This window comes from Hyperoodon ampullatus, assembly GCF_949752795.1.
Source record: "Hyperoodon ampullatus genome assembly, chromosome: 15".
Lineage (NCBI taxonomy): Eukaryota > Metazoa > Chordata > Mammalia > Artiodactyla > Ziphiidae > Hyperoodon > Hyperoodon ampullatus.
Window position 1 is genome coordinate 64,039,463 of NC_136928.1, and position 26,872 is coordinate 64,066,334.

Here is a 26,872-nt window from a genome sequence, read left to right on the forward strand (position 1 = left end):
TGTTAATTTTGTAAAATCATTTCCCCTTTTATGAACAGGTCATGATCTGTACATAGAGATGTGGGTGTTCCTATTCATAATCAGTACCCACAAAACCACCTGAAAACTGCTCAAGAATGCCTGATGTCATCACCTCTAAAAAATGCATTAGAGACCAGACTTTAGCAGAGAGAAGTGGCAAGCCAAATCTTTAAGTCTTTTTGAGACATAAATGTAACTGAAAATGTTGAATCTGTAAAAAAAAAAAAAAAAAAATCAATAAATCAATTAGAGATAAAATTCTGTTGCATTAAGATAAATTCTCAGGGACGGATTCAATTAACCACATTTTATTCTGTGAATTCCTCCTTGGAGCTTACCCCTGTGCCTAGTGCCACGCAGCAACAATCCACCTGGGTTAGGTAGTGCTTTAGAGCAGACTTCTCTGTAAAGGACCAGGCTGTAAATATTTTTACTTGTGGGCCATATGATCTCTGCTCTAACTACTCAACTCTGCTTTTGTAATGTATATTGCAAAAGCAGCCATGGACAGTACATAAATGGGTAATTGTGGCTGCGTTTCAATAAAGCTTTATTTAGAAAAACCAATGGTGGGCCAGATTTAGCCCAGGGACCATAGTTTGCCATCCCCTGCTTTAGAGTTTATTCAAGCCACTTCACATCGTTGTCTCTTTGAGTCTTGAGAGTAGGCACAGTGTATGTCATCTCCTTTTTATAGGTAAGGCAGCCAGCTCATGCATGGTAAGTGGTCTGCGCATGGCCACACAGGTAAGAGGTGGCAAACCCAGCCACCTCCTGGGTTTTCTAATTCCAAATCTGGCACACCATGAACACTGTACAATACCTGTTACACAAAAGAAGGATAGTTCTTCCCAAGATAAATCAGGCTGTGCTGATTCTTAGTCTTGTTCTTTTGTTCCGACTGTCAAGAGAATGGAATTGATCATTTTTTCCATCCGATGCCTTTTAATCATGTAGACAGAGCCATTGTCCGAGGAGCCTAGGTTTCTATTCCAATTTTACCTGAGACAACTCTGTGGGTTGTGGTGAGATGCCAGAGCTCTCTGGAAATCAGTCATCCCGTAGGAGGATTCTGCAGGTCCACTGTACCTGTGAGCGGGGACATGCTTCTTATTTATTTTGATTCCTTTTCAGAGCCCCGACTCTACCCTTATTGGTGAGTCAAGAGCCAAGTGTATGTGTCAAGCATGGTACTGTGTCTGCACATAGTAGGTTCTCAGTAAACATCTGAATGAACTGACCATCAGGGCGGGGACCCAAGGCGTGAAAGAGACCCAGTGTCTCACCTGGTGATGGTGCTCCATGTTCACCAGCCAGTTAACATTCTAAGGCCTCCTGGGGGTCATGAGTACCAGGGATCCCCCTCCCCACCATAAAGCTCTCTCTTGCCCTCAGCATCTACAGAGAAGGCAAGCATAGCCAATGTGGGAAAAGCGAAGGTTGAGGCTCTGACTACTGATTTGCTGAGGACAAATGAATCCCGACCTGAAGAACATGATGGATGAGGCCAACTCCCTGGGGAGCCAAGGAAGCTCTCAGGCCAGGCAGCATGTCTTTAGGCTGCACACGCTAATACCTGTGTCCTGCTTAGTGTGTTCATTTACTGGCCTGCTCCAACATTGCTCACTTATAATAGTTAAAGTGCATTTCCACATATGACCGAGACCCATGTGGCCCTGTGTAGAGAGCTGTGGCAATATGGGAATGAGCCAATTTCTTCCACAGAAGACACACAAGAACTCCCAACGGGCTGCATCTGGGTCTAGACTCTCCTGAAGGTGACTTAGGAATACTTCTTTAAAGATAAGGTATGTGTGTGTGTGGCCTCATCCTGAAGAAGCTATTAATCACTTTACAAGTGTTCTTCTCTTCATAAAACACATCAACAAGTCCTTTAAAAGGCAACTTCTTAGTGTGTTCAAAGGCAATCCAGCTCACTCAGTCTGCGCTACAGATTCTCCCCCTTTTCTGTTCCCTATTCAGCCGTTACCATCAGAGCCTGTAGCGCCCGACTTTCTAAGTCCCTACTGTGTGTGAAATTCCCAAGTGAGCCTCCTAAACTAGATGACAGCCAAGGTTCTCCTTCTCCCAGAAAATCTTGGGAACTGCTGACGTAGTGAGTCTGTCACACACCTGACCTTGAGGGAAGGGTGCGCATGCAAAGACGGAGGGCTTAGGGCCTGCTGTGGAGCAGAGACCGCCCCCCCACTCCCCCTGCCCCCCCAAGCCTGCATCTCAGCATGGAAGCCAAAGAGGCCGTTAGACTGGGGGTTGGGAGTGGGAAGGAAGAGTAGGGGGAGAATAAGGAGAATGGGAAGATCTCTAGGAAAAAAGAGGACGCCCCCTAAGAGAGGCGCTTCCATTTTTCACAGATGCTCCAAGAAAAGGCATTCGTGATACAAGTGCTACTTCTCAATATCTACACGGGGTTCTCCAGGACTCTCACTTAACATGAGCTGCAAGAAGGAATGAGAAATACCGTGGGCAGAATCTGTAAGCCTGATTTTCTGGAACAGCCCTGATTTCACATATGTTCTATATTTATGTCCCCAGAAGTCCAGTTTGAGGATATGGGAAACTGTGGTCCTTGGAGCTCCAGGAGCTTCTTTGTTCTCGCTCAGAAGGACATTTCTGTTTGTTCCTACAGGAGCTGCACAGCAATCCCCACTTCTATTCTGCCAAGGCCAAAAGGCTGGATCTGTGCCAGGGACTGGGAGGAAAGTCTGCACAGCCCCTGAGAGACACAACTGGCACTAGCCAGCCCAGCCCAGACAAGGCAGAGCTGAGTGGGGAGGAGGGGGATTGAGAGAGCCCAACAGGGGAAATGGCCACCCTGAACTCGACCTTGACGTGTTGTCCTTTGATGAGAAAGTGATCACAACCGGTCCCCTGAGGATGCGTGGGAATGCCACACCTTGCCTAACGAGCATCCTTGCTACCAGTTTACAGGTCTAAGTTTCATCTTTGGAAAATGTGCTCACTGTACCTTAGTCCCTGTAATGAGTCCTTCTTGGCACACCAGTCACTAGATACCCCAGAATCCAAGCAGATCTATCCTCAACCCAACTTTGTTTTTAGAGGAACAGAAAAACCCTTGGCCATGAGGGAAGGCACACGTGTAGTGATACCCATTTCACAGACAGAGAAATGGAGTCCAGAAGGGTTGAGGCTTTCTCAGAAGAATATAAATCAGTTACAGAAGCAGGCCTTAGAAAAGTTTGGTTGTGTTTGGGCCCAAGTTCCTGACATTGGGGCACGGGGAAGCTAAAAGCTGGCCCAGGAATATGGTTCAGTTCTTGGTGTCAAGTCTGGATTCCAGACAATGTTCCCCATCCTCTATTCTGCTCACTCACCATCTTCCTCCCCGATATAGAATTCCCTTCTCCTAAACTAGGCTACAAGCCCAGAGAGGATAGCAATCGGCACCAGACATTTCTTGCATGCAATGAGTCCTCAGTAGATTCATGTAGACACTTGTAGCATGTGCAGGCCTGTACAGTACATCCATGCAGACACTGTGGTCTGTGCACGCGTGTCCAACAGATTCATGTGGATACTGTGTGCTATCTGGCTTAGGCGACTGCTGGTTCTTGGCGGCTTTGCAAGCTCTGACTTTGCACCAGGACATCCTGAGTCGTGTCACTCCCCTGAATCAGAGTTTCACTGAGAAGTATGCTGGCATCTTCCAGTTCTGGGGGAGTGTCCTCCTGGTGCCCCAGCCTGGAGGAGGCCATAGGAAAGAGGGTTCTGGAAGAGTCATGTCTTTGCTCCCTGGGCTGACTAACCTCCATGGCAGTCTTCACTCACCAGCAGGCACTCTCTCCTTCCAGTTCTGGCACTTTGGGAAGTGGGTTCCAGTGGTGGTAGATGACCGACTGCCTGTGAATGAGGCTGGCCAGCTGGTCTTTGTCCCTTCTACCTACAAGATCTTGTTCTGGGGAGCTCTTCTGGAAAAGGCCTATGCTAAGTAAGACAACCCCTTTCCTTCCCAGCCCTTCCCACCTCCTCTGCCTCTGTCTCCCTCTCATCAGTGTTGAGGGAGGACATGAGGAAGAAGCAGTAAAGTTTCTCAAGTGAGAGATGAGGCGCATCTCAGCAAATATAGAAGTCACTCTGTTGGAACATGCTTTCAAGAGTCTGACCTTTCCCTAATGGCTGGAGTTGTTTAATAGGGTTAGAAACTCTGAGTATATATTTTCTTCTTTTGCCCCTAGGATGGAAGGAAGGAATAGCAGACACATGACCAGGGAATAACCAAGCGGGGGATTCTCTAGACTTGTTTGGACCATCCCAGGCTACAGCATAAACACCCTTCCCTTATCCCATGCTTATGCCTTCCCTGGGCAGGCTCTCTGGCTCCTATGAAGACTTGCAGCGTGGACAGGTATCTGAAGCCCTTGTGGACTTCACTGGAGGGGTGACAATGACCATCAACCTGGTAGAAGCCCCTGGCAACCTCTGGGACATCCTAACCTGAGCCACCTACAGCAGAACCCCGATTGGCTGTCAGACCCACTCAGGGGTGAGACTGGGCTGCGCCCTGGCAGGATGGCCTCCTCCCCGGCTCCCATCCCCTTCGTCCACCAGCTGCTGCCCTCACCTAGTGTGGGCCCCTGGACTCCACCAACTCCCACACCCAGGGTCCTAATGTTCAAACTAGAACAGCAGAGCTGAGCCCCTGGGGCAGGCGAGAACACCGTAGAACACAGACGGTGTTCAGAGAAGGGAGCTAACAATTCTTGAGTGTCAACCACATGCAAGGCCATTTATTTACCAGCACCACTAGCTGTCACTGTCTAATTTCATAACAAACAAGAACCCAGAAGTGGAGTAGGAAGCCCTCAGTTCGGCCCTGCCTCTGCTAACGACCGTCGTGTCACCTCACATGACTTAGCAGCTCTGAGTCTGTGCTGCCCTCGAGAAGGTGGGGTGCTAATCACTGCGGAGTGGCACCCTGACTTCTTGAAAGGCTCAAATGAGACTGCAGGTGCTGAAGAGCTTTGAAAACTGTAAGAAAGCACAGCATGGGTCTCTCCTACCCCCTCCCCGTAAACCCTGGCTCCAGCCAATAAATCCCCCCAACTCCCAAGTTAGCTGTACACAACAGAGTGCTGACAGGAGCTCTCTGTCTCTGCAGAAGGAGAGAGTGCTGAAGAACGGGCTGCTGCAAGGCCATGCCTATACGCTCGCAGGGATCAGGAAGGTGGGAGGAACCCAGCCCCTCTGTCTCCCTTCAACCTGTCCCTTCTCTCCGGGGCCTTCTCACCGAGGCCTCACCTCATCTTGATGAACGTTGGTGTCTGTGCCCAGTCTAGGGGGTGAGTTTTTCTGGTAGGCCCGCCAAAGCAGGTAGTAGGCTCCCCGGACCTCCGTGCTGCTTCTCTGGTGTGAAGTGGTGGGTCCAGCCTTTGTCACCTCCATTGCACCATCCCAGCCTCTCTTGACAGTCCCAGCCAATCAGCCATCTGGCCCTGCTGTGCCTCACAACCCTTCTTTGAGCTTCACTTCGCTCTAGGCTGCCATTGATAGCTTTTCTACCTGGGTTTTCCCTCCAAATTCCTGCTTCTTTCCCACATGCTCCTTTTCCCACAGTCTCCCAGTTTCCTTCTGATGCTATCCATCTTTTGAGCTCTACTAAACATTGAGAGAAAGATGAACCAGACGGGGACCCTGCCTACAAAGAGCTTACAGTCAAGTATGGAGGCAAACCATATTTGAAATGGATAGGGAAGCAAAGTAGAAACTGAAAGAAGAAAGCAATGGTGAAAGGCTTTAGGGGTTTAGAGGTAGGAGAGAAGACATTTACCTGGTAGGGTTGGAGGGAAATCAGAAAAGACTTTATAGAGGAGGTAACATGGAGTTGGCCCCTGAAAGATGGGTAGATTTGCGTGAGGAGAGAAGGGCCTTCCTGGTGGAGGGAGAGCAGGAGCAAAGCACAGAGATAAGGAATCAGCAGGTTGAATCTTAAAGAACCTCTGCTATCCTCTAGAGAGTGTGACTTCCCCAAAGTCCTCCAATTCCCTTTAACTCTGTTTCACACTTTTTCAACTCCATTCGCACCTGACTTCTTCTTTCTCTTAGATCTCCATCAGTCATGTCTGTGTGTGTCAAGAACTTTTGTTTTCATATTGAGATAACAAAATTTATATTTAAAAATATTTATGTTTATGATTTTATATTTATTTAACAAATGTATTTCACAAAATTTAGCACTTAATATGTGATAAATACTGTCCTAACTGCTTTACCAATGTTAACTCAATCCTCACAACAGTCCTATGAGTAGGTGTATTAGTGTCCTAGGGCTTCCACAACAAATTGCCACAAGAGAAATTTATTTTTCACAGTGTTTTTTAAAGCCAGAAGTCTGAAATCAATGTGTCCTTAATACCGCACTCACTCCAATAGCTGTAGGGGAGAATCCTTCGTGCCTATTCTGGCTTAGGGTGGCTCCCAGCATTCCCCAGCTTGGAATACATAGCTCCGGTCTTTGCCTACATCTTCACACGCCCTTCTCCTCTGTGTCTTTCCCCTTCTCTTCTTTTGTAAGGACACTTGTCATTGGATTTAGGACCCACCCTAATCCAGGGTGATTTTGTCCCAAGATCCTTAACTTAATTACACCTGCAAAGACCCTTTTTACAAATAGGATCACATTGATAGATTCTAGGTAAACGTATCTTTGGAGGAGGGCACCCATTCAACCCACTGCTGTAGATGTGACTATTGGCTTCATTTTACAGATCAGGAAAAGGACACAGAGAGGTTAAGTAACTTGCCTTAGGTCTCACAGCTAGTGAGCAGCAGAGCCATTTTCTCCTCTTACCAACCCCCAGGGCCTTTGATCGTTCATTTCAAGGTCTCATCTGCAGGCAGGAATCTCACCCAGATATCTGCAACATTTGCTATTGGCACTCAGCCCAGCCACCTGGACTGGTTCTCATTTTATACAGGTGACCTCCAAACATGGACCTGCATACCTAGTCAAGCTGCGGAACCCCTGGGGAAGAGTGGAATGGAAAGGAGACTGGAGTGACAGGTGAACTTCTGAGACTGGCTGGGAGGGGTGAGGACGGGGTAGGTAAAGGCTGCAAAGGAGGCTGCCTTTGGCACACAAATTCAAATGCGTGCTTTTGACATTTTCACATATGCATTATCACTTAATCATTTTTACAGATGAAAAAATGAAGGCTCAGAAAAATAAGTGGAATATTACTCCTGATAGAATGTACTACACTCTCTTTATTATACATTAATAAATAGAATTGTCAGAGGGACTGGGTCTATATGGAAAAATGGCATCCAAAGATTTATATAAATTTTTTGGGGGGGGCTACGTTGGGTCTTCGTTGCTGCGCTTGGGCTTTCTCTAGTTGCAGCAAGTGGAGGCTACTCTCTGTTGCAGTGCTTGGGCTTCTCGTTGCGGTGGCTTCTCTTGTTGCGAAGCACAGGCTCTAGGCGCGCAGGCTTCCGTAGTTGTGGCATGTGGGCTCTAGAGTGCAGACTCAGTGGCGCACTGGCTTAGTTGGGCATGTGGGATCTTCCTGGACCAGGGCTCAAACCCGCGTCCCCTGCATTGGCAGGTGGATTCTTAACCACTGTGCCACCAGGGAAGCCCGATTTATATAAATTTTAAAGTGTTGTAGAAATATAGCATCATAATGTTTTTGGTAGTGGTTTGTTTAGGAAAACAAGTGCTTGCCTCTGAGAAAAATGACAGATTAAGTTAACTTTGGTAGCTGTGTGATCTTAGGCAAACTTCTAATTTCCTTGAGCCAGAGGTGTGATGAGGATTAAATAAAATGATGGGCTTTATTCCATAGTGTCTAATCTGCTATTAGTCTCATCCAGAGTAGTTTTCATTTTAGATATTATATTTTTTAATACTAGAGATACCATTTGAGAATATCTTTCACTTTTCTCTTCATCATGTCCATAGTTCCCTTTACATCCTTGAGAACATGAAGCACATTTATTATTTATTTATTTATTTATTTATTTTGCGGTACGCGGGCCTCTCACTGCTGTGGCCTCTCCCGTTGCGGAGCACAGGCTCCGGACTTGCAGGCTCAGCGGCCATGGCTCACGGGCCCAGCTGCTCTGTGGCATGCGGGATCCTCCCGGACCGGGGCACAAACCCAAGTCACCTGTATTGGCAGGCGGACTCTCAACCACTGCTCCACAGGGAAGCCCAGAAGCACATTTATATTGAGTGTTTTAATGTCCTTATCTGCTAATTCCATCATATCTCTCTTATTTCTAGGTCTGTTTTTACTTGTGGTCATGGATCACATTTTCTTTCTTTTTTTTTTTTTTAAACATCTTTATTGGAGTATAATTGCTTTACAATGGTGTGTTAGTTTCTGCTTTATTAAAAAGTGAATCAGCTATACATATACATATATCCCCATATCTCCTCCTTCTTGATACATATACATATATCCCCATATCTCCTCCCTCTTGCGTCTCCCTCCCACCCTCCCTGACCCACCCCTCTAGGTGGTCACAGAGCACTGAGCTGATCTCCCTGTGCTATGTGGCTGCTTCCCACTAGCTATCTGTTTTACATTTGGAAGTGTATATATGTCAATGCCACTCTCACACTTCGTCCCAGCTTACCCTTCCCCCTCCCCATAACCTCAAGTCCATTCTCTACGTCTGCGTCTTTATTCCTGTCCTGCCCCTAAGTTCTTCAGAACCATTCTTTTTTTTAGATTCCACATATATGTGTTAGCATATGGTATTTGTTTTTCTCTTTCTGACTTACTTCACTCTGTATGACAGACTCTTAAGTCCATCCACCTCACTACAAATAACTCAATTTCGTTTCTTTTTATGGCTGAGTAATATTCCATTGTATATATGTGCCACATCTTCTTTATCCATTCATCTGTCGATGGACACTTAGGTTGCTTCCATGTCCTGGCTATTGTAAATAGTGCTGCAATGAACATTGTGGTACATGACTCTTATTGACTTATGGTTTTCTCAGGGTATATGCCCAGTAGTGGGATTGCTGGGTCGTATGGTAGTTCTATTTTTACTTTTTTAAGGAACCTTCATACTGTTCTCCATAGTGGTTGTATCAATTTACATTCCCACCAACAGTGCAAGGGGGTTCCCTTTTCTCCACACCCTCTCCAGCATTTATTGTTTGTAGATTTTTTGATGATGGCCATTCTGACCGGTGTGAGGTGGTAACCTAATTGTAGTTTTGATTTGCATTTCTCTAATGGTTAGTGATGTTGAACATCCTTTCATGTGTTTGTTGGCAATCTGTATATCTTCTTTGGAGAAATGTCTATTTAGGTCTTCTGCCCATTTTTGGATTGGGTTGTTTGGGTTTTTTGGATATTGATTTGATAGTGGATCACATTTTCTGCTTCTTCATATACACAGTAATTTTTTATTAGATACTGGACATTGTAGATTTAGTTGCTTAGGGATTATTTTGATATTTTGAAGTTTTCTTTTAGGACAGATCTAGGCAAACTTTTAGTTGGGGCCTAATTTGACCCCACTACTAAGGTGTAGACCCTTTGAGTTCTCTACTAAAGACCCCATGTATACTGTAAGGTCTTTTGACTCTGGCTGGTGGGAATTCAAATGATTTCCAGCCTGGTGTCAGCTCTGGAAATTGTTCTGTGTACAGTCCAGCCTTGTGGGATTTCATTTTATGTATGGACAGATTTTATTTTAGCTGAAGACTCAAGGGAACACCTGTGAAGTTCTCCGGAGGTCCTTGTTTAAGTAGCCCCCTCCTCTTGGGCACTTTCCCCAGCAAATTCTAGCTGTCTTGTCTCCCTGAACTTCAGACTCTGTCTCTTCCACTCAGCAAGGCTGCTAGTCTCTTTTTGGGTCCACTTCCCTGCATCACTGTCCAGGGAATTAGTTTCAGGCAGGAGTCTAGGGAATGTTAGGGCTCACTTTATTTGTCTCCCTCCTCTTGGGGTCACAATTCTGTGCTGCCTGCTGTCTAATGTCCAAGAACAGTTGTTTCTTGTATTTTGTCCCATTTTTAGTTGTTTATCATGGGGAAGTGGTACATGAAAGCCTTACTCCTTTGTAGCTAGAAACAGAAGTCCAAAATGATGGGCTATGGAAAAAAAAACCAATAGCAACAGAGGTTCCAATGCTAGTTCTGACATTTAATAACTTTGTGACTTCAAGCAAGTGACGTAATCTCTTTTGACCTCAGTTTCCTAATCTCTAAAATGGCAATAAAAATCCCTACTTTGTAAAGTTGCTGTTAGCCTTAAATGAAATAAAATGTGTCAAGAGCCTGGCCCAGAACTTGGCTCAGAGTAAGTGATGAATTAATGTCACACGTTGCTTTCATAATAGAGGATGTGAGATGTAATTGTCTGCAAGCAGTATGAAGATGAGAATAAATAGCAACACTATAGAGCATTTACTGAAGAATTTCTTGCATGTCCCTCTCAATCCTTTCCTTCCCCATGAAAACATTTCTTTTCTGTTTTCAGCTCAAGTATGTGGGAGCTACTGAGGCCCAAGGAGAAGATTCTGCTGCTGAGGAAAGATGATGATGGAGAATTCTGGTATTTGACTCAGAGACTTGGGGCACGTGCGCTGGCTTACATTAGGACATCCATCCAGCAAACGTTTACAGGGTGCCTCATGTATGCCAGGCATACATGAGATCAAGAGAGATCAAGAGACAAGATCTCTTATACAGAGATCAAGAAGACCCTTTAGGGGCTCATGGCCTAGCAGGGCAATCAAACAGTCACAGTCTCTGTGATGAGAGCAGAGACCCCTGGCATGGAGCTCAGCGGGTGCTCAAAGAAGAGGGTGGGTGGGAGGGCCACTGCCTCCTCTCCGACTTCTGTTTCTTGCCAACTATAAGCCACCGCACCTGTGCCCTCCACAGCAAAGCAGTACTACCCCCACCCACCCCAAAGCCTCTCGCCCCTTTTTATGAAAGGCCACCAGACACCCTGATGCTGCTTCTGGGTGTCTGACATGAGACCCACCTGTTCCCCGTTCCTTCCACTTTTCACCCTTACTATTAACTCCCACGCTGTCCCTCTTCTCCCTGTACCCATCCTTTTCAGACTGCTGTGGCCCTTTCGCTCTTGAAGTAAGTGGTCATTGAACTCAAGAGTCCTGCAAATACTGTTCTTTCTGTTTACAGACAGTAAACTGAGCTGGTTCAGACAACACGCCTTGGGGCACAACGTTAGCCAATTGGGGCAAAGATTTTTATCAATTGATGATGAGGAACTGATTTGTGCAATTCTTATTGAACATGTATAAATCAATTGACTAGCTATGAATGCCCCAATTCCACTTTATCACCACCATCAGCAGCCCAAGAACATTGCTCTCAGGCAGCCATTGTTGGAGGCTGCTTCCAGCCACAGGGTGGGGTTTCTTGGTAGCACCACCTGCCCGAGATGGACCCTCACACTGGTCCAACCAGCCCCACTCTCATGGGTCCAAAGCCAGCTCAGCTCTGCATGGGGGTGTGGAGGATGGGGCCCTGGGTCCAGCAGAGGGCTGGGATGCCCGTTACTTAGTTGCAGCCTCCCTTCTGGTCCTGATGACTGGATGTCATCTCTTTCTCCTCTACACAGGATGGCACTGCAGGACTTTAAAGCACATTTCATGCTTCTGGTCATCTGTAAACTGAGCCCAGGCCTGCTGAGTCAGGAGGTGGCCCAGAAGTGGTCGTACACCATGCTGGAGGGGAGATGGGAGAAAGGGACCATGGCTGGTGGTCCGACAAAGTCACCCGAGGTGAGCCTGTGCACAGGAGCCAGGGGCTCTTGGGTCTAAAGTGGCAGCTTCTCCAGGCAAAGGTGGGGCTGCAGACAGAGCCGCTGCCCAGGGCCCCTGGCTGAAGGTGAGGGGGCTTTGCTGGCCAAGCTGCGTGCGCTGGCCCCGGGCTATGTGAACCAGGAAGATGGGGCACCTTTGTCCTAATTTGCACCAGGGCATAGAATTCTCAGTCATGCTGCCTACCTCTTGGGGGTGTATCTTTCCAGAGGATTCCCTTTCATAATCGGCACCAGGTGGCCACAGGTGCACAGGCATAGTAGAAGGTTGGGTCACATCTTTCTGTGGTTTTAGGATAAGGTCACTGATATGCTGAAGTAACCACCCCATAACAGGCTGGATTGAAATAGTATTTATATCGTATGTATCAGGCCCTCCTTACCTAGAGTTTGGTAGAGAAACAAAATCAAGGATTCCCAAGTCATCAGGTATAGGAGATGAACGTGTATACATTCTCCAAGTGGAGAGGTTTGGGGACTGTGACCCTTTCTCCACAATGGGCCATTCTTGGGTAGGAAAGATTTGAAGGGGGTAAGATCTCAGCGGGGCCTGGGTGGCCCTGGCTCTGGCTTCATCTCCCCCACAGTGTCCCCCCAAAGGCTGAAGCTGCACATAAGCTAAGGCTTGGTCCCCGTTAAAATGCTGCTCCCCTGGGACCACAGACACATTCTCTTCTGTTAGTTAACAGTCACTGACCCAGGCAGTGAACATCTTCAGGACACAAAGTCTGTGCCAGGCAGCATGCTGGGCAAAAGCTACAGTGGAGAGTAACTCTCAGGTCTGTGTGTCCATAGAAGAACCCGAGGTGGAAGAGGTGGGAGGGAGGGGGACAGAGCTGTGGTGAAAGAGACCCCAGCTCTGTCCGGGTGGACCTTGGGTGGGAATCCCGGGGCAGCACCCTGGGTCTGTGCTCCTCTCTATGGTTTGGCAAGCAGGATGCTAGGGGAGCCTGTCTCACCTTGGCTATGTTCTGCCCCAGACACATTTTGGAAGAACCCACAATTCCTGCTGTCGGTCTGGAGGCCCCAGGAGAGCAGGAGGTTCCAGATGCCCTGCAATGTGCCATTGGCTTCCACCTCTTCAGGGTAGGTGGGCCTCTCGTGGAGTCTTATCCTTTCTTCCTGTTTCCCGTCCTCTTACCATCCATCTCTGTCTACCTACATCCTTCTCTGTCTACCATGGGTGCAAATCCTTGGGAATATGTGATCTAGAACAAGCCACCTTCTTGCATTTGAACATCAGTTTCTACATCTGTAAAATGGGGACAATGATATTTGTGCAAAAGGTGGAGTAAAAGAAGATCGTGTAGCAGTGCTTATCATTGTGCCTGGCACACAGTTGGTACAGTTAATTCTAGTTCCCTTTGCCCCTCCCCAAAAGCCAAGCTTACCTTGCCTCACCTTTTTCCAGGATTTCTGATGATGGATTAAAATGTCACTGACTGGAACAGCAAGTCTTATGGGAGGGGAAGTGGCCTCTAGGTAGAGTCTTCTTGTATACCAGCCTCCGTTAGAATTCATGCTTGTGAAAGAGCTGGATTCACTGCCTAATGAGGCCTCTCGTTTTTGTTTTTCAGATGAGCAAGGTGAGTTGCACACTTGCCAGGCCGGCCCTGGTAGGGAGTGATGTCCCGGGTTCACTGAGACTGCAGCAGCCTTACGTAAGGAGCCACGGGAAGGTCTGGCAATAATGCCAACTGCCTCTGTGTGTGCAGGTAAAGAGCATCTGCTGTTCTTTTTTTATCCAAGGCCCCCCCAAAGTCCTTATACCTCCATAGACAGGTCTGAGCCTGATGCAGAACCAATAAGTTTTAGAATCGATTAAATCCCTACATAAATACTTAGGGCTAATATTGAAGACTGGCACAACATAGGAAGAATGATAAATCACAATCTTGCCTGAGTTATGAAGCCCATAATAAAATAGATCTATAACAGATGGGACATCAGGAGCCCATGCAGCCCACCTACTAGGGGACAAGGGACAAAGGCTGGGGAAACAAAACAGAAACACAGGCAGAGGACAGCAACAGCTCTGTGTTTCAGCTGCAGTGGCAGCCTAGAGGGGTCAGTTAAGAAGGCCTGAGCTCTCCCAGCCTCTGAAGGGTGGCAGGTATTCTTTGTTTCCCAAAGAAAACAGGAGTGAAAAACTTACTTTTCTCAGATTGGACTGAATCGAGTAAAAGGGTTTTTGTAAAGAAACCATTTTGCATTGGGTGTCTTGGGTCGGTTTGGGTTTTTTGTTTTCCTCCCGAGGGAATACTGAGTGCTCCCAAAGTTGCCTATTAATTTAAAAAGAAAAAGTTATTTAGTCGAGGACTGGTGGCGGGATGAATTGGGAGATTGGGATTGACATGTATACACTAGTATGTATAAAATAGATAACTAATAAGAACCTGCTATATAAAAAAAAAAAAATTTAAAAAAAAGTCTAGGAAATAGTATAAATGATGCCAGATCTCAAAATAGACATTGGTAAATCTAGACAAATCTAAAATGCCACGAATTTCTACTATTTCATATTAAAAAAAAGCTATTTATATCAAGCCTATTCCTAAATAGAATTAGGTCAACCTACAATAAAAAGTATAAACAGAACAAAACTATGAACCAGTTACAGAATTCAAAAGGCGAGAAAAAAGTTATAAATAGATGAGGGATAAGGAAACAGTTAATTCTACCAGGAGCACTAAACCTAGAACAGCTACTACAGCTGATTATAAATTTTAGTTCTGAGATTCCTGGCAGCCAGGGCAAAGACAGCAAAGGGCTGATTTTCTAGTTCTCATTGTCTCAATAAAGAAAGCATGCATCACCAAGAGATACATTTTGTTTCCCCAGTCCTAAGTGGAATCTGGGAGATGTCTTTATGTGGTGGATAGTGTCTTTAGCAGCAACTGTGTGCATCCCTCTTATGGATCTCCCCTCCCTCCATAGCCCTGCATGAGAGCCAAGGGAAGAGGAAGCAAGAGAGAAAAATAGGGCAAAAGGGGGATATAAAAGAGAGAGGGGGAGAGAAAGAGAGAATAAAAATAAGAGATAAAACAAAACACAAACCAGACCTCTGATTTGGGTCTTCTCAGCTTTGGCCAGTACGCTTTCCTCTTTATGAGGCTGCTTTCACTGAGATGACATGGAATATCCAGTTGGTCTGTATGGAGGGAGATGGCTGGTGGTCCGTCTGTACCTATGAGCATACTCATGTCATAATCAACCTTGAAATTGTAGCTCACACATGGAGGCAGCTTCAGGAAGTATCAAGAATGTGGACATTGGAGCTCAGCTGCCCTGAATTCCAATCCTGGCTGAGACTCTTACCCGTTAGGTGACTTTGTACAGATGACCTAACTTGCCTGAACTTCAGACCCTCAGCTGTAAAGTGGAAAGTGCAGACACAGTGACATTACTCACCTCATTTTTCATATGATATTGTTTTTAACACAAAGTCAAATCAGTTGACATATTTATTCAACCTCATGTAGGTTTCCAGCAAAGGTGCCCACTTTGGACAGTTCTGGTGTTTTCTCTCTACTCCTCATCCCTTTATCTCATCCTCCATTGGGGCAGGTGGGATCTAGCAAATCAGAGGCCACCTTAGTCCTGGCTCCTGGCCAAGGGGCCCAGGCCTGGCCACAAGCCCTGGGTGATCAGCTCAACTGCTGCCTTCTATCCTCTACCCACAGAGCTATGATGACCAGAGGAGACTACCTCCCAAGTTCTTCTGGAAAAATGCTCCCCTGAATTGGCCTGAGACGTTTCTCAGAGAGAAGGAAGTGAGTCAGGAGTTGTGGCTGGAGCCTGGGACATACGTCATTGTGCCCTGCACATCTGAGTCCCACCAGGGGTCTGAGTTTGTCCTCAGAGTCTTCTCCAGGAAGTGCATCTTTTAGTAAGGTCCAGGCCTCTCCCGGAGGTTGGGGTCCACTCGGGCCAGGGGAGGAGGGCAGGGTGAGGTGAAAATGGTGGAGGACGGGGGTCTCTGTGACCAACACAGGGGACAGGGTGAGCAGGACAGCAGGGCAGCTGTCTGCGCAGAGACATCCCTCACTTCTTCCTCCCCGCTCTCCTTCTAACAAATGAACACTCTGCTGGACGTAGAGAGAAAAAGCTAGAACAGGTCTGGCCCCTGCCCTCCAGGGGCTCAAAATCTGGAAAGGACATGGACGTATGAACAATTATTTATGTTACACTGTGTCTGGGGCAAGCGTTTATCTGCCCAGGGTGTTTGGAGAGCACCAAGGAGAAGCATCTGAGCCACGCTTCCATGGTCCTGGGGGAAGCATGGGTGGCTTCAAGGACGTGGTGATTCCTAAGAGATGCACAGGGTTTGTTCAGTTGAGTGGGGCTATATCAACCATCAGGCTCAGATGAATCAATATACACTCATCCCAGCCAAACTTATTACAGGCCTACCTCGGCGATATGGCAGGTTTAGTTCCAGACCACCGCAATAAAGCAAATACTGCGTTAAAGAGAGTCACAGGATTTTTTTGGTTTTCCAGGGCATATAAAAATTATGCTTACGCTGTATTGGAGTCTGTTAAGTGTGCAATAGCATTATGTCTTAAAAAAACAATGCGCATACCTTAATTAAAAAATACTCAGGAATTCCCTGGCTGTCCAGTGGTTAGGACTCTGCGCTTCCACTGCAGGGGGCACAGGTTGGATCCCTGGTCGGGGAACTAAGATCCTGCATGCTGAGTTGTGTGGTCAAAAAAACAAAACAAAACAAAACTTGACTGCTAAAAATGCTAACCATTGTCTGAGTCTTCAGTGAGTTAGAATCTTTTTGCAATAGTAACATCACTGATCAAAGATCACAGTAACAAATATAATAATGAAAACGCTTGAAATATTGCAAGAATTACCAAAATGTGACAGAGAGGCAGTGAGCCAATGCTGTTGGAAAAATGGTGCCCATAGACTTGCTCGATGCAGGGTTGCCAGAAACCTTCGATCTGTAAAAAAATGCACTAACGCGGAGCACAGTGAAATGAGGTAGGCCTGTATTTTGCCTGTGATTGTTCTGACATGACAACCCTTCAGTGCTTAGAACCCAGTTCTTTTTCCATCATATTTCAGGCGTAGGTAGTTTAACTTGGTCCCAGGCCTCACTGCCTTGTGAAACCACTGACTCTGAACGTATGAGTGGGAGTAGTTAGATGAGGGTGGGGGAAGGAAAGGGCACACGGGGTGGAGGCCTCCACTTGAGCAAAGGCCGTGGGGTGAGAACACAAGGCGCGTGGGGAGGTACAGCCGTGTGCTGAGCCCCGTGCCAGACTGCACGCTTCAAGGGCAAGTGGGGCGTCAGCTAAGGACCTGGGAAGGTGAGTTCCCAGGGGTGGGAGAATATTGGTCAAAACGTTCCCAAAATGATCCCCAAGAAGTAATTCGGTCTTTTCTCCCCCCTCAGTGAAATTGGCCGCAATTCAAGTGTCGTCTTCCCTAAGGTAAGTTGTCAGGTGGAATTCCACATGATGGGGACCGTTTACAGAGCCGGGAAGGGGGGCTTCTCCCCTCACATTCAGGGGTCGGGGGAAGAGGTCTGCAGATCCTGCAGGCCCTACTCTATGGCACACATAGTATGTTATCTATCGTGCCCTAGAAGTATGCAGGTTCTGCTGGGGTTTTTTTGTTGTTTGTTTGTTTGTTTGCTGTACGCGGGCCTCTCACTGTTGTGGCCTCTCCCGTTGCGGAGCACAGGCTCCGGACGCGCAGGCTCAGCGGCCACAGCTCACGGGCCCAGCCACTCTGCAGCATGTGGGATCTTCCCAGACCGGGGCACGAACCCGTGTCCCCTGCATCGGCAGGTGGACTCTCAACCACTGCGCCACCAGGGAAGCCCGGTTCTGCTGTTTTTGCACCAAAGTAACTGCCCTTCTGGTCAGGTCCTTGGCATTGAAGGCCCAGAGCTCCAGATGCATGAATCACACCTCCATGTGCTTCTGTTTCTCTCTACCTGGTGTTTCTTCTGCCCCTTTCATGGTTTGCTACTTCCCCAAAGCCAGTGACGACTGGAGAAACAGGGATGTGGGTGAGTGCTATGGTAAAACATTTAAACCAGCACTCAAGGTCAGACTCACAGATTTCAGAGGCCTGGGAGCCATGAGTACATTAGTGTGTGCACGAGAGTCCATTCGTCCAGGGGAATGACCATCCTTCTGTGTGTCTGTTCCCATAGGAAACTGTAGACCAGATGAAGGGCAGGATGAATTCTTCACCCAACTCTGTGAAAAGGTAAGTTGAACCGAGGGAGGTAGCAAGGGAGGTAGCAGGGCACACTGTGGAGCCTATAATCCCATGGCGGGTGGGTTTGCATCTGCCTGACCCTGTATCTAAATTGTGATTTAAGGCTTCCTAGTCCCCAAACTGCCACTTTCTATGAAAGCCCTCAAGGTTTTAGACAAATGAGTAGAGCTGTTGTTTCCAGAAGGTTCCTGTAAAATGCATACCCGTTCTTGGAAGCTACATTGATTTGCTGTAGGAAAAACAACTTTAATTTTTAATCCCTGTGACAATGGAATATGGCAGAGGTGAGACTCAGTGTTGGGAGGTGTGGGTGGAGCCTGGCAACGATGAGCCCTGGGGGGGTCTGGGGGAGGGACGCCCAGGGAGAAGACCCCATGGGTGGGTTGGGGGGGGTGGAACTGGTAAGAGGCATTGGGGAGGAGGAGGGCTACCCACCTCGTCCCTTCCAGTTCTTTCCTTGGGCTGACCCAGGTTTGAGCACCAGCAAGAGGCCACCCCGTCCCTAACGTGAAATACATTTAGGAACAGGGCAAGAAATCTGGGCCTGACATCTGAGTGACGTCATTACAACGGGAAGAACATGAACTCCCTGTGTTAGTAACACTCCTGATTTAATTCACAAGTTGCCTGCCCTCCCGTCTTCTCTCATCTTCACCACTGGCATTTTGCTTAATGTCATCAGAGAGGATACATCAGAATCTTATGTGTGTTGTTTATAAAAGTTTTCCTCCGTACCAGGGGCTTCCAAACATTTTCTGCAGCAGTCCTTTTTATCAAATGGAATCTCACAGAGAAACCTAACATATAGAAAACAGATAAATATGAACAGATAACTTATAGCCATTTTATAAGTTCAAATTTATGGTACTTATATTGCATTAATATGTTCTAAAGTTAAATGTTCATGTAAAGGGTTGCTTTTCTGAACTCTAAAATGGAAATCTGGGCCCTTGGCTAAGGATAGTTTATTAATAATAAAACTGAAACCCAATTGCTGAACTTTCAAAGCATCTCTATAGAACCCAGTTTCAGAATCACCACTATTAGTCTACCTCTTAAGAGTCCTGCCCTGCTGGGGTGCTCTGAACTTGGCACCCAGTTAAACTGTTGTAGAAGTTCTTATGAAATTCCAGATTTAATTATATGTCTAGTCATGTTCCTTATGTGCAGGAGAATGGCATCACTTATTCTGCCCAGAAATGGCATATGTACCACCCTGAGCAGATGTGGGAGAGGCCTTTCCCAACCCCCTTTAGCTGTGGGCCCTCTGCATCTAACGAGCCTTCAGCAATGATGATTTTCTTCTACCGTTCTGCTTCTGCTCCAGCATCCAGAAATAAATGCAGTCCAACTGCAGAAGATCCTGAACCACATGCCCCGGTCAGGTGAGTATTTCAGAGTCATCCTGTAGGACTCAGGGGTCACAACTTTTCTGAACTCTGGGTCTATTTCTCTTTCTCCTGGTGGGACATGTGAATGCCCACTGGTCCCCCTAGGAGCTGTGTCTTATACCAGGGTGGGTCGTGTGGTCTGACAAAGAGGTAGAGGAATTTTTTTTTTTTTTTTTTTTTTTGCGGTACGTGGGCCTCTCACTGTTGTGGCCTCTCCCGTTGTGGAGCACAGGCTCCGGACGCGCAGGCTCAGCGGCCATGGCTCACAGGCCCAGCCGCTCCGCAGCATGTGGGATCCTCCCGGACCGGGGCACGAACCCGTGTCCCCTGCGTCGGCAGGCGGACCCCCAACCACTGCACCACCAGGGAAGCCGTGAGGTAGAGGATTTATGCAGCTTAGAAAATTGTTCTTTTTTTTTTTGCTTAGTTGAGTATGTAAAGATAGATGGCAGTGAAAATGAAGATTTCTGCTAGTTTGCTAATTTGAGAAGAATAGCTGAATATTTCTTTCTTGGCATATAAAGTCCATGTGGAAGAATAGCATTCATTTTCTCAACCTGGCAAATAAATATTAAGTATCGACTAGCTTACCAGGGAGCTCTCTGATGAGCTCATATTTAAATTAATTAGCCCACGGAAATCTGATAGAAAGGAGCACATCATATAGGAGAACTGCAGATGGGCGGTGTGGATGCCTTTGTATGAAGCTTGGGATAAACCATCAGGAAAGCTGAAAGCCCATATAAAAGTATTTTATGTGTATATTTTGAGTGAGAAAAACATGATTTTGAAAAAAGTAAACCAAACAATTAAAGGGTATTTGCTACCTGAAATATGTGATTGCTTCTCCTTTACATGAAGCCATGATTTCAAACCCCAACACACTCAGAAACTGTATAATTTCCAGATGGTTTCTCAAAGCCAAACTTGGGTATCATAAAAGAGCCAGAAAGGGAGACTCTAGAAATTATACAATATGAGATGCGGCCCCACCCTACACCTCCTCAAAAAAAAAAAATTGTAAAAGAGATGGCTTCTGCACATTAAAATTTTTAAGGCGTTAATCACAAGTATGCAAAATGATTTTTGAAAGAATGGATGGACACATTGCTTTCATTTATTCCTATGAGAGGGCTACTATAGCTTTTGGCAAAATAGTTGGTAAAGTCTCCCATAATACATATGAAATGTGGGTTGGAAAGTTGCAATATGATTCACAAGTTTTATCATCATGCCAAGAGTTATATAAATATGAACCCAGAGAGATAATTCTATGTTATGGGTCAGAGCCTATACGTTTTAGGTATTTAGTTGAGAGTCTCTGTATTCTGCCCTTGGTCCCCTTACACTTCCTCAACTTTTATCAATGGCTTGGAAGAAGACATGGCATGCAGGCTTATCAGATCTGCAGATGGCACAGAACTGGGAGGAATAATTAATATAATAGCCAACAGAATTGAAATTCAGAATGTTCACCACAAGCTGTGCCCAAGCCAAAAAGATGAACTGTAGTCAGGGTGATAATTAAAAACTGCCATTTTATAATATTTTAAAAATCAGTTGCACAAGTTCCTAACAGAAGAGACCTAATCTTTGTGGCAGTTAATTTGAAAGCTATCTGGTTAATTTAGTTGACCTTGAGCTTAACATGTGCTAATAGCTTCCAGTTGCTGCTAAATAAGCTAATCCAAATTCAGGCGGTATTTAATGGAAGCATTTAGTGTGTGTGTGTGTGTGTGTGTGTGTGTGTGTGTGTGTGTGTTTTAAGTTTAATTTTATTTTTTTTCTGCTTTATAACAAATTTAATCAGTTATACATATGTTCCCATATCCCCTCCCTTTTGCGTCTCCCTCCCACCCTCCCTATCCCACCCCTCCAGGCGGTCACAAAGCACCGAGTTGATCTCCCTGTGCTATGCGGCTGCTTCCCACTAGCTATCTAACGTGCGGCTGCTTCCCACTAGCTATCTAACGTGCGGCTGCTTCCCACTAGCTATCTAACTTACGTTTGGTAGTGTATATATGTCCATGCCGCTCTTTCGCTTTGTCACAGCTTACCCTTCCCCCTCCCCATATCCTCAAGTCCATTCTCTAGTAGGTCTGTGTCTTTATTCCTGTCTTACCCCTAGGTTCTTCATGACATTTTTTTTCTTAAATTCCATATATATGTGTCAGCATACAGTATTTGTCTTTCTCTTTCTGACTTACTTCACTCTGTATGACAGACTCTAGGTCCATCCACCTCATTACAAATAGCTCAATTTCGTTTCTTTTTATGGCTGAGTAATATTCCATTGTATATATGTGCCACATCTTCTTTATCCATTTATCCGATGATGGACACTTAGGTTGTTTCCATCTCCAGGCTATTATAAATAGGGCTGCTATGAACATTTTGGTACATGACTCTTTTTGAATTATTGTTTTCTCAGGGTATATGCCCAGTAGTGGGATTGCTGGGTCATATGGTAGTTCTATTTTTAGTTTTTTAAGGAACCTCCATACCGTTCTCCATAGTGGCTGTACCAATTCACATTCCCACCAGCAGTGCAAGAGTGGTCCCTTTTTCCCACACCCTCTCCAGCATTTATTGTTTCTAGATTTTTTGATGATGGCCATTCTGACTGGTGTGAGATGATATCTCATTGTAGTTTTGATTTGCATTTCTCTAATGAGTAAAGATGTTGAGCATCCTTTCATGTGTTTGTTGGTAGTCTGTATATCTTCTGTGGAGAAATGTCTATATAGGTCTTCTGCCCATTTTTGGATTGGGTTGTTTGTTTTTTTGTTATTGAGCTGCATGAGCTGCTTATAAATTTTGGAGATTAATCCTTTGTCAGTTGCTTCATTTGCAAATATTTTCTCCCATTCTGAGGGTTGTCTTTTGGTCTTGTTCATGGTTTCCTTTGCTGTGCAAAAGCTTTTAAGTTTCATTAGGTCCCATGTGTTTATGTTTGTCTTTATTTCCATTTCTCTAGGAGGTGGGTCAAAAAGGATCTTGCTGTGATTTATGTCATAGAGTGTTCTGCCTATGTTTTCCTCTAAGAGTTTGATAGTGTCTGGCCTTACATTTAGGTCTTTAATCCATTTTGAGCTTATTTTTGTGTATGGTGTTAGGGAGTGATCTAATCTCATACTTTTACATGTCCCTGTCCAGTTTTCCCAGCACCACTTATTGAAGAGGCAGTCCTTTCTCCACTGAACATTCCTGCCTCCTTTATCAAAGATAAGGTGACCATATGTGTGTGGGTTTATCTCTGAGCTTTCTATCCTGTTCCATTGATCTATCTTTCTGTTTTTGTGCCAGTACCATACTGTCTTGATTACTGTAGCTTTGTAGTATAGTCTGAAGTCAGGGAGCCTGATTCCTCCAGCTCCATTTTTCGTTCTCAAGATTGCTTTGGCTATTCAGGGTCTTTTGTGTTTCCACACAAATTGTGAAATTTTTTGTTCTAGTTCTGTGAAAAATGCCAGTGGTAGTTTGATAGGGTTTGCATTGAATCTGTAGATTGCTTTGGGTAGTAGAGTCATTTTCACAATGTTGATTCTTCCAATCCAAGAACATGGTACATCTCTCCATCTATTTGTATCATCTTTAATTTCTTTCATCAGTGTCTTATAATTTTCTGCATACAGGTCTTTTGTCTCCTTAGGTAGGTTTATTCCTAGATATTTTATTCTTTTTGTTGCAATGGTAAATGGGAATGTTTCCTTGATTTCACTTTCAGATTTTTCATCATTAGTATATAGGAATGCCAGAGATTTCTGTGCATTAATTTTGTATCCTACTACTTTACCAAATTCATTGATTAGCTCTAGTAGTTTTTCGGTAGCATCTTTAGGATTCTCTATGTATAGTATCATGTCATCTGCAAACAGTGACAGCTTTACTTCTTCTTTTCTGATTTGGATTCCTTTTATCTCCTTTTCTTCTCTGATTGCTGTGGCTAAAACTTCCAAAACTATGTTGAATAAGAGTGGTGAGAGTGGGCAACCTTGTCTTGTTCCTGATCTTAGTGGAAATGGTTTCAGTTTTTCACCATTGAGGACGATGCTGGCTGTGGGTTTGTCATATATGGCCTTTATTATGTTGAGGAAAGTTCCCTCTATGCCTACTTTCTGCAGGGTTTTTATCATAAATGGGTGTTGAATTTTGTCGAAAGCTTTCTCTGCATCTATTGAGATGATCATATGGTTTTTCTGCTTCAATTTGTTAATATGGTGTATCACGTTGATTGATTTGCGTATATTGAAGAATCCTTGCATTCCTGGAATAAACCCCACTTGATCATGGTGTATGATCCTTTTAATGTGCTGTTGGATTCTGTTTGCTAGTATTTTGTTGAGGATTTTTGCATCTATGTTCATCAGTGATATTGGCCTGTAGTTTTCTTTCTTTGTGACATCCTTGTCTGGTTTTGGTATCAAGGTGATAGTGGCCTCGTAGAATGAGTTTGGGAGTGTTCCTCCCTCTGCTATATTTTGGAAGAGTTTGAGAAGGATGGGTGTTAGCTCTTCTCTAAATGCTTGATAGAATTCGCCTGTGAAGCCATCTGGTCCTGGGCTTTTGTTTGTTGGAAGATTTTTTATCACAGTTTCAATTTCAGTGCTTGTGATTGGTCTGTTCATATTTTCTATTTCTTCCTGATTCAGTCTTGGCAGGTTGTGCATTTCTAAGAATTTGTCCATTTCTTCCAGGTTGTCCATTTTATTGGCATAGAGTTGCTTGTAGTAATCTCTCATGATCTTTTGTATTTCTGCAGTGTCAGTTGTTACTTCTCCTTTTTCATTTCTAATTCTATTGATTTGAGTCTTCTCCCTTTTTTTCTTGATGAGTCTGGCTAATGGTTTATCAATTTTGTTTATCTTCTCAAAGAACCAGCTTTTAGGTTTATTGATCTTTGCTATCGTTTCCTTCATTTCTTTCTCATTTATTTCTGATCTGATTTTTATGATTTCTTTCCTTCTGCTAACTTTGGGATGTTTTTGTTCTTCTTTCTCTAATTGCTTTAGGTGCAAGGTTAGGTTGTTTATTCGAGATGTTTCCTGTTTCTTAAGGTAGGATTGTATTGCTATAAACTTCCCTCTTAGAACTGCTTTTGCTGCATCCCATAGGTTTTGGGTCGTCGTGTCTCCATTGTCATTTGTTTCTAGGTATTTTTTAATTTCCTCTTTGATTTCTTCAGTGATCACTTCGTTATTAAGTAGTGTATTGTTTAGCCTCCATGTGTTTGTATTTTTTACAGATCTTTTCCTGTAATTGATAACTAGTCTCATAGCATTGTGGTCGGAAAAGATACTTGATACAATTTCAATTTTCTTAAATATACCAAGGCTTGATTTGTGACCCAAGATATGATTTATCCTGGAGAATGTTCCATGGGCACTTGAGAAAAATGTGTATTCTGTTGTTTTTGGATGGAATGTCCTATAAATATCAATTAAGTCCATCTTGTTTAATGTATCATTTAAAGCTTGTGTTTCCTTATTTATTTTCATTTTGGATGATCTGTCCATTGGTGAAAGTGGGGTGTTAAAGTCCCCTACTATGATTGTGTTACTGTCAATTTCTCCTTTTATGGCTGTTAGTATTTGCCTTATGTATTGAGGTGCTCCTATGTTGGGTGCATAAATATTTACAATTGTTATATCTTCTTCTTGGATCGATCCCTTGATCATTATGTAGTGTCCTTCTTTGTCTCTTCTAGTAGTCTTTATTTTAAAGTCTATTTTGTCTGATATGAGAATTGCTACTCCAGCTTTCTTTTGGTTTCCATTTGCATGGAATATCTTTTTCCATCCCCTTACTTTCAGTCTGTATGTGTCTCTAGGTCTGAAGTGGGTCTCTTGTAGACAGCATATATATGGGTCTTGTTTTTGTATCCATTCAGCCAATCTGTGTCTTTTGGTGGGAGCATTTAGTCCATTTACATTTAAGGTAATTATTGATATGTATGTTCCTATTCCCATTTTCTTAATTGTTTTGGGTTTGTTATTGTAGGTCTTTTCCTTCTCTTGTGTTTCTTGCCTAGAGAAGTTCCTTTAGCATTTGTTTTAAAGCTGGTTTGGTGGTGCTGTACTCTCTCAGCTTTTTCTTGTCTGTAAATGTTTTAATTTCTCCATCAAATCAGAATGAGATCCTTGCTGGGCAAAGTAATCTTGGTTGCAGGTTTTTCTCCTTCATCACTTTAATTATGTCCTGCCACTCCCCTCTGGCTTGTAGAGTTTCTGCTGAGAGATCAGCTGTTAACCTGATGGGGATTCCCTTGTGTGTTATTTGTTGTTTTTCCCTTGCTGCTTTTAATATGATTTCTTTGTATTTAATTTTTGACAGTTTGATTAATATGTGTCTTGGCGTATTTCTCCTTGGATTTATTCTGTATGGGACTCTCTGTGCTTCCTGGACTTGATTAACTATTTCCTTTCCCATATTAGGGAAGTTTTCAACTATAATCCCTTCAAATATTTTCTCAGTCCCTTTCTTTTTCTCTTCTTCTTCTGGAACCCCTATAATTTGAATGTTGGTGCGTTTAATGTTGTCCCAGAGGTCTCCGAGACTGTCCTCTGTTCTTTTCATTCTTTTTTCTTTATTTTGCTCTACATCAGTTATTTCCACTATTTTATCTTCCACCTCACTTATCCATTCTTCTGCCTCAGTTATTCTGCTATTGATCCCATCTAGAGTATTTTTCATTTCATTTATTGTGTTTTTAATCAATGCTTGATTCATCTTTAGTTCTTCTAGGTCCTTGTTAACTGTTTCTTGCATTTTGTCTATTCTATTTCCAAGATTTTGGATCTTGGAAATAGAATCTTGGATCATCTTTACTATCATTATTCTGAATTATTTTTCAGATAGACTGCCTAGTACCTCTTCATTTGTTAGGTCTGGTGGGTTTTTATCTTGCTCCTTCTCCTGCTGTGTGTTTTTCTGTCTTCTCATTTTGCTTATCTTACTGTGCTTGGGGTCTCCTTTTTGCAGGCTGCAGGTTCGTAGTTCCCGTTGTTTTTGGTGTCTGTCCCCAGTGGCTAAGGTTGGTTTAGTGGGTTGTGTAGGCTTCCTGGTGGAGGGGACTAGTGCCTGTGTTCTGGTGGATGAGGCTGGATCTTGTATTTCTGGTGGGCAGGTCCACGTCTGGTGGTGTGTTTTGGGGTGTCTGCGGACTTTTTATGATTTTAGGCAGCCTCTCTGGTAATGGGTGGGGTTGCGTTCCTGTCTTGCTAGTTGTTTGGCATAGGGTGTCCAGCACTGTAGCTTGCTGGTCGTTGAGTGAAGCTGAGTGTTGGTGTTGAGATGGAGATCTCTGGAAGATTTTCACCGTTTGATATTATGTGGAGCTGGGAGGTCTCTTGTGGACCAGTGTCCTGAAGTTGGCTCTCCCACCTCAGAGGCACAGCACTGACTCCTGGCTCC

At 44.7% G+C, this 26,872-nt stretch overlaps 1 protein-coding gene across 1 annotated transcript in view; it reads left to right on the forward strand.

Annotated features, from left to right (window-relative positions):
- Positions 1-756: 756 nt before the first annotated feature.
- CAPN14 (calpain 14) overlaps positions 757-26,872 on the forward strand; it is a gene marked incomplete at both ends in the record, with an annotated part of 62,648 nt that continues 36,532 nt past the window's right edge. Inside the window, 17 exon segments of the mRNA XM_079720716.1 lie at positions 757-768; positions 2,669-2,807; positions 3,598-3,716; positions 3,852-3,988; positions 4,369-4,495; positions 4,499-4,543; positions 5,162-5,224; positions 6,975-7,060; positions 10,506-10,580; positions 11,619-11,761; positions 12,800-12,879; positions 13,397-13,405; positions 15,503-15,708; positions 17,233-17,269; positions 17,724-17,853; positions 18,001-18,056; positions 19,396-19,453. Of these exon segments, the coding sequence (XP_079576842.1) occupies positions 757-768; positions 2,669-2,807; positions 3,598-3,716; positions 3,852-3,988; positions 4,369-4,495; positions 4,499-4,543; positions 5,162-5,224; positions 6,975-7,060; positions 10,506-10,580; positions 11,619-11,761; positions 12,800-12,879; positions 13,397-13,405; positions 15,503-15,708; positions 17,233-17,269; positions 17,724-17,853; positions 18,001-18,056; positions 19,396-19,453 (1,522 nt within the window).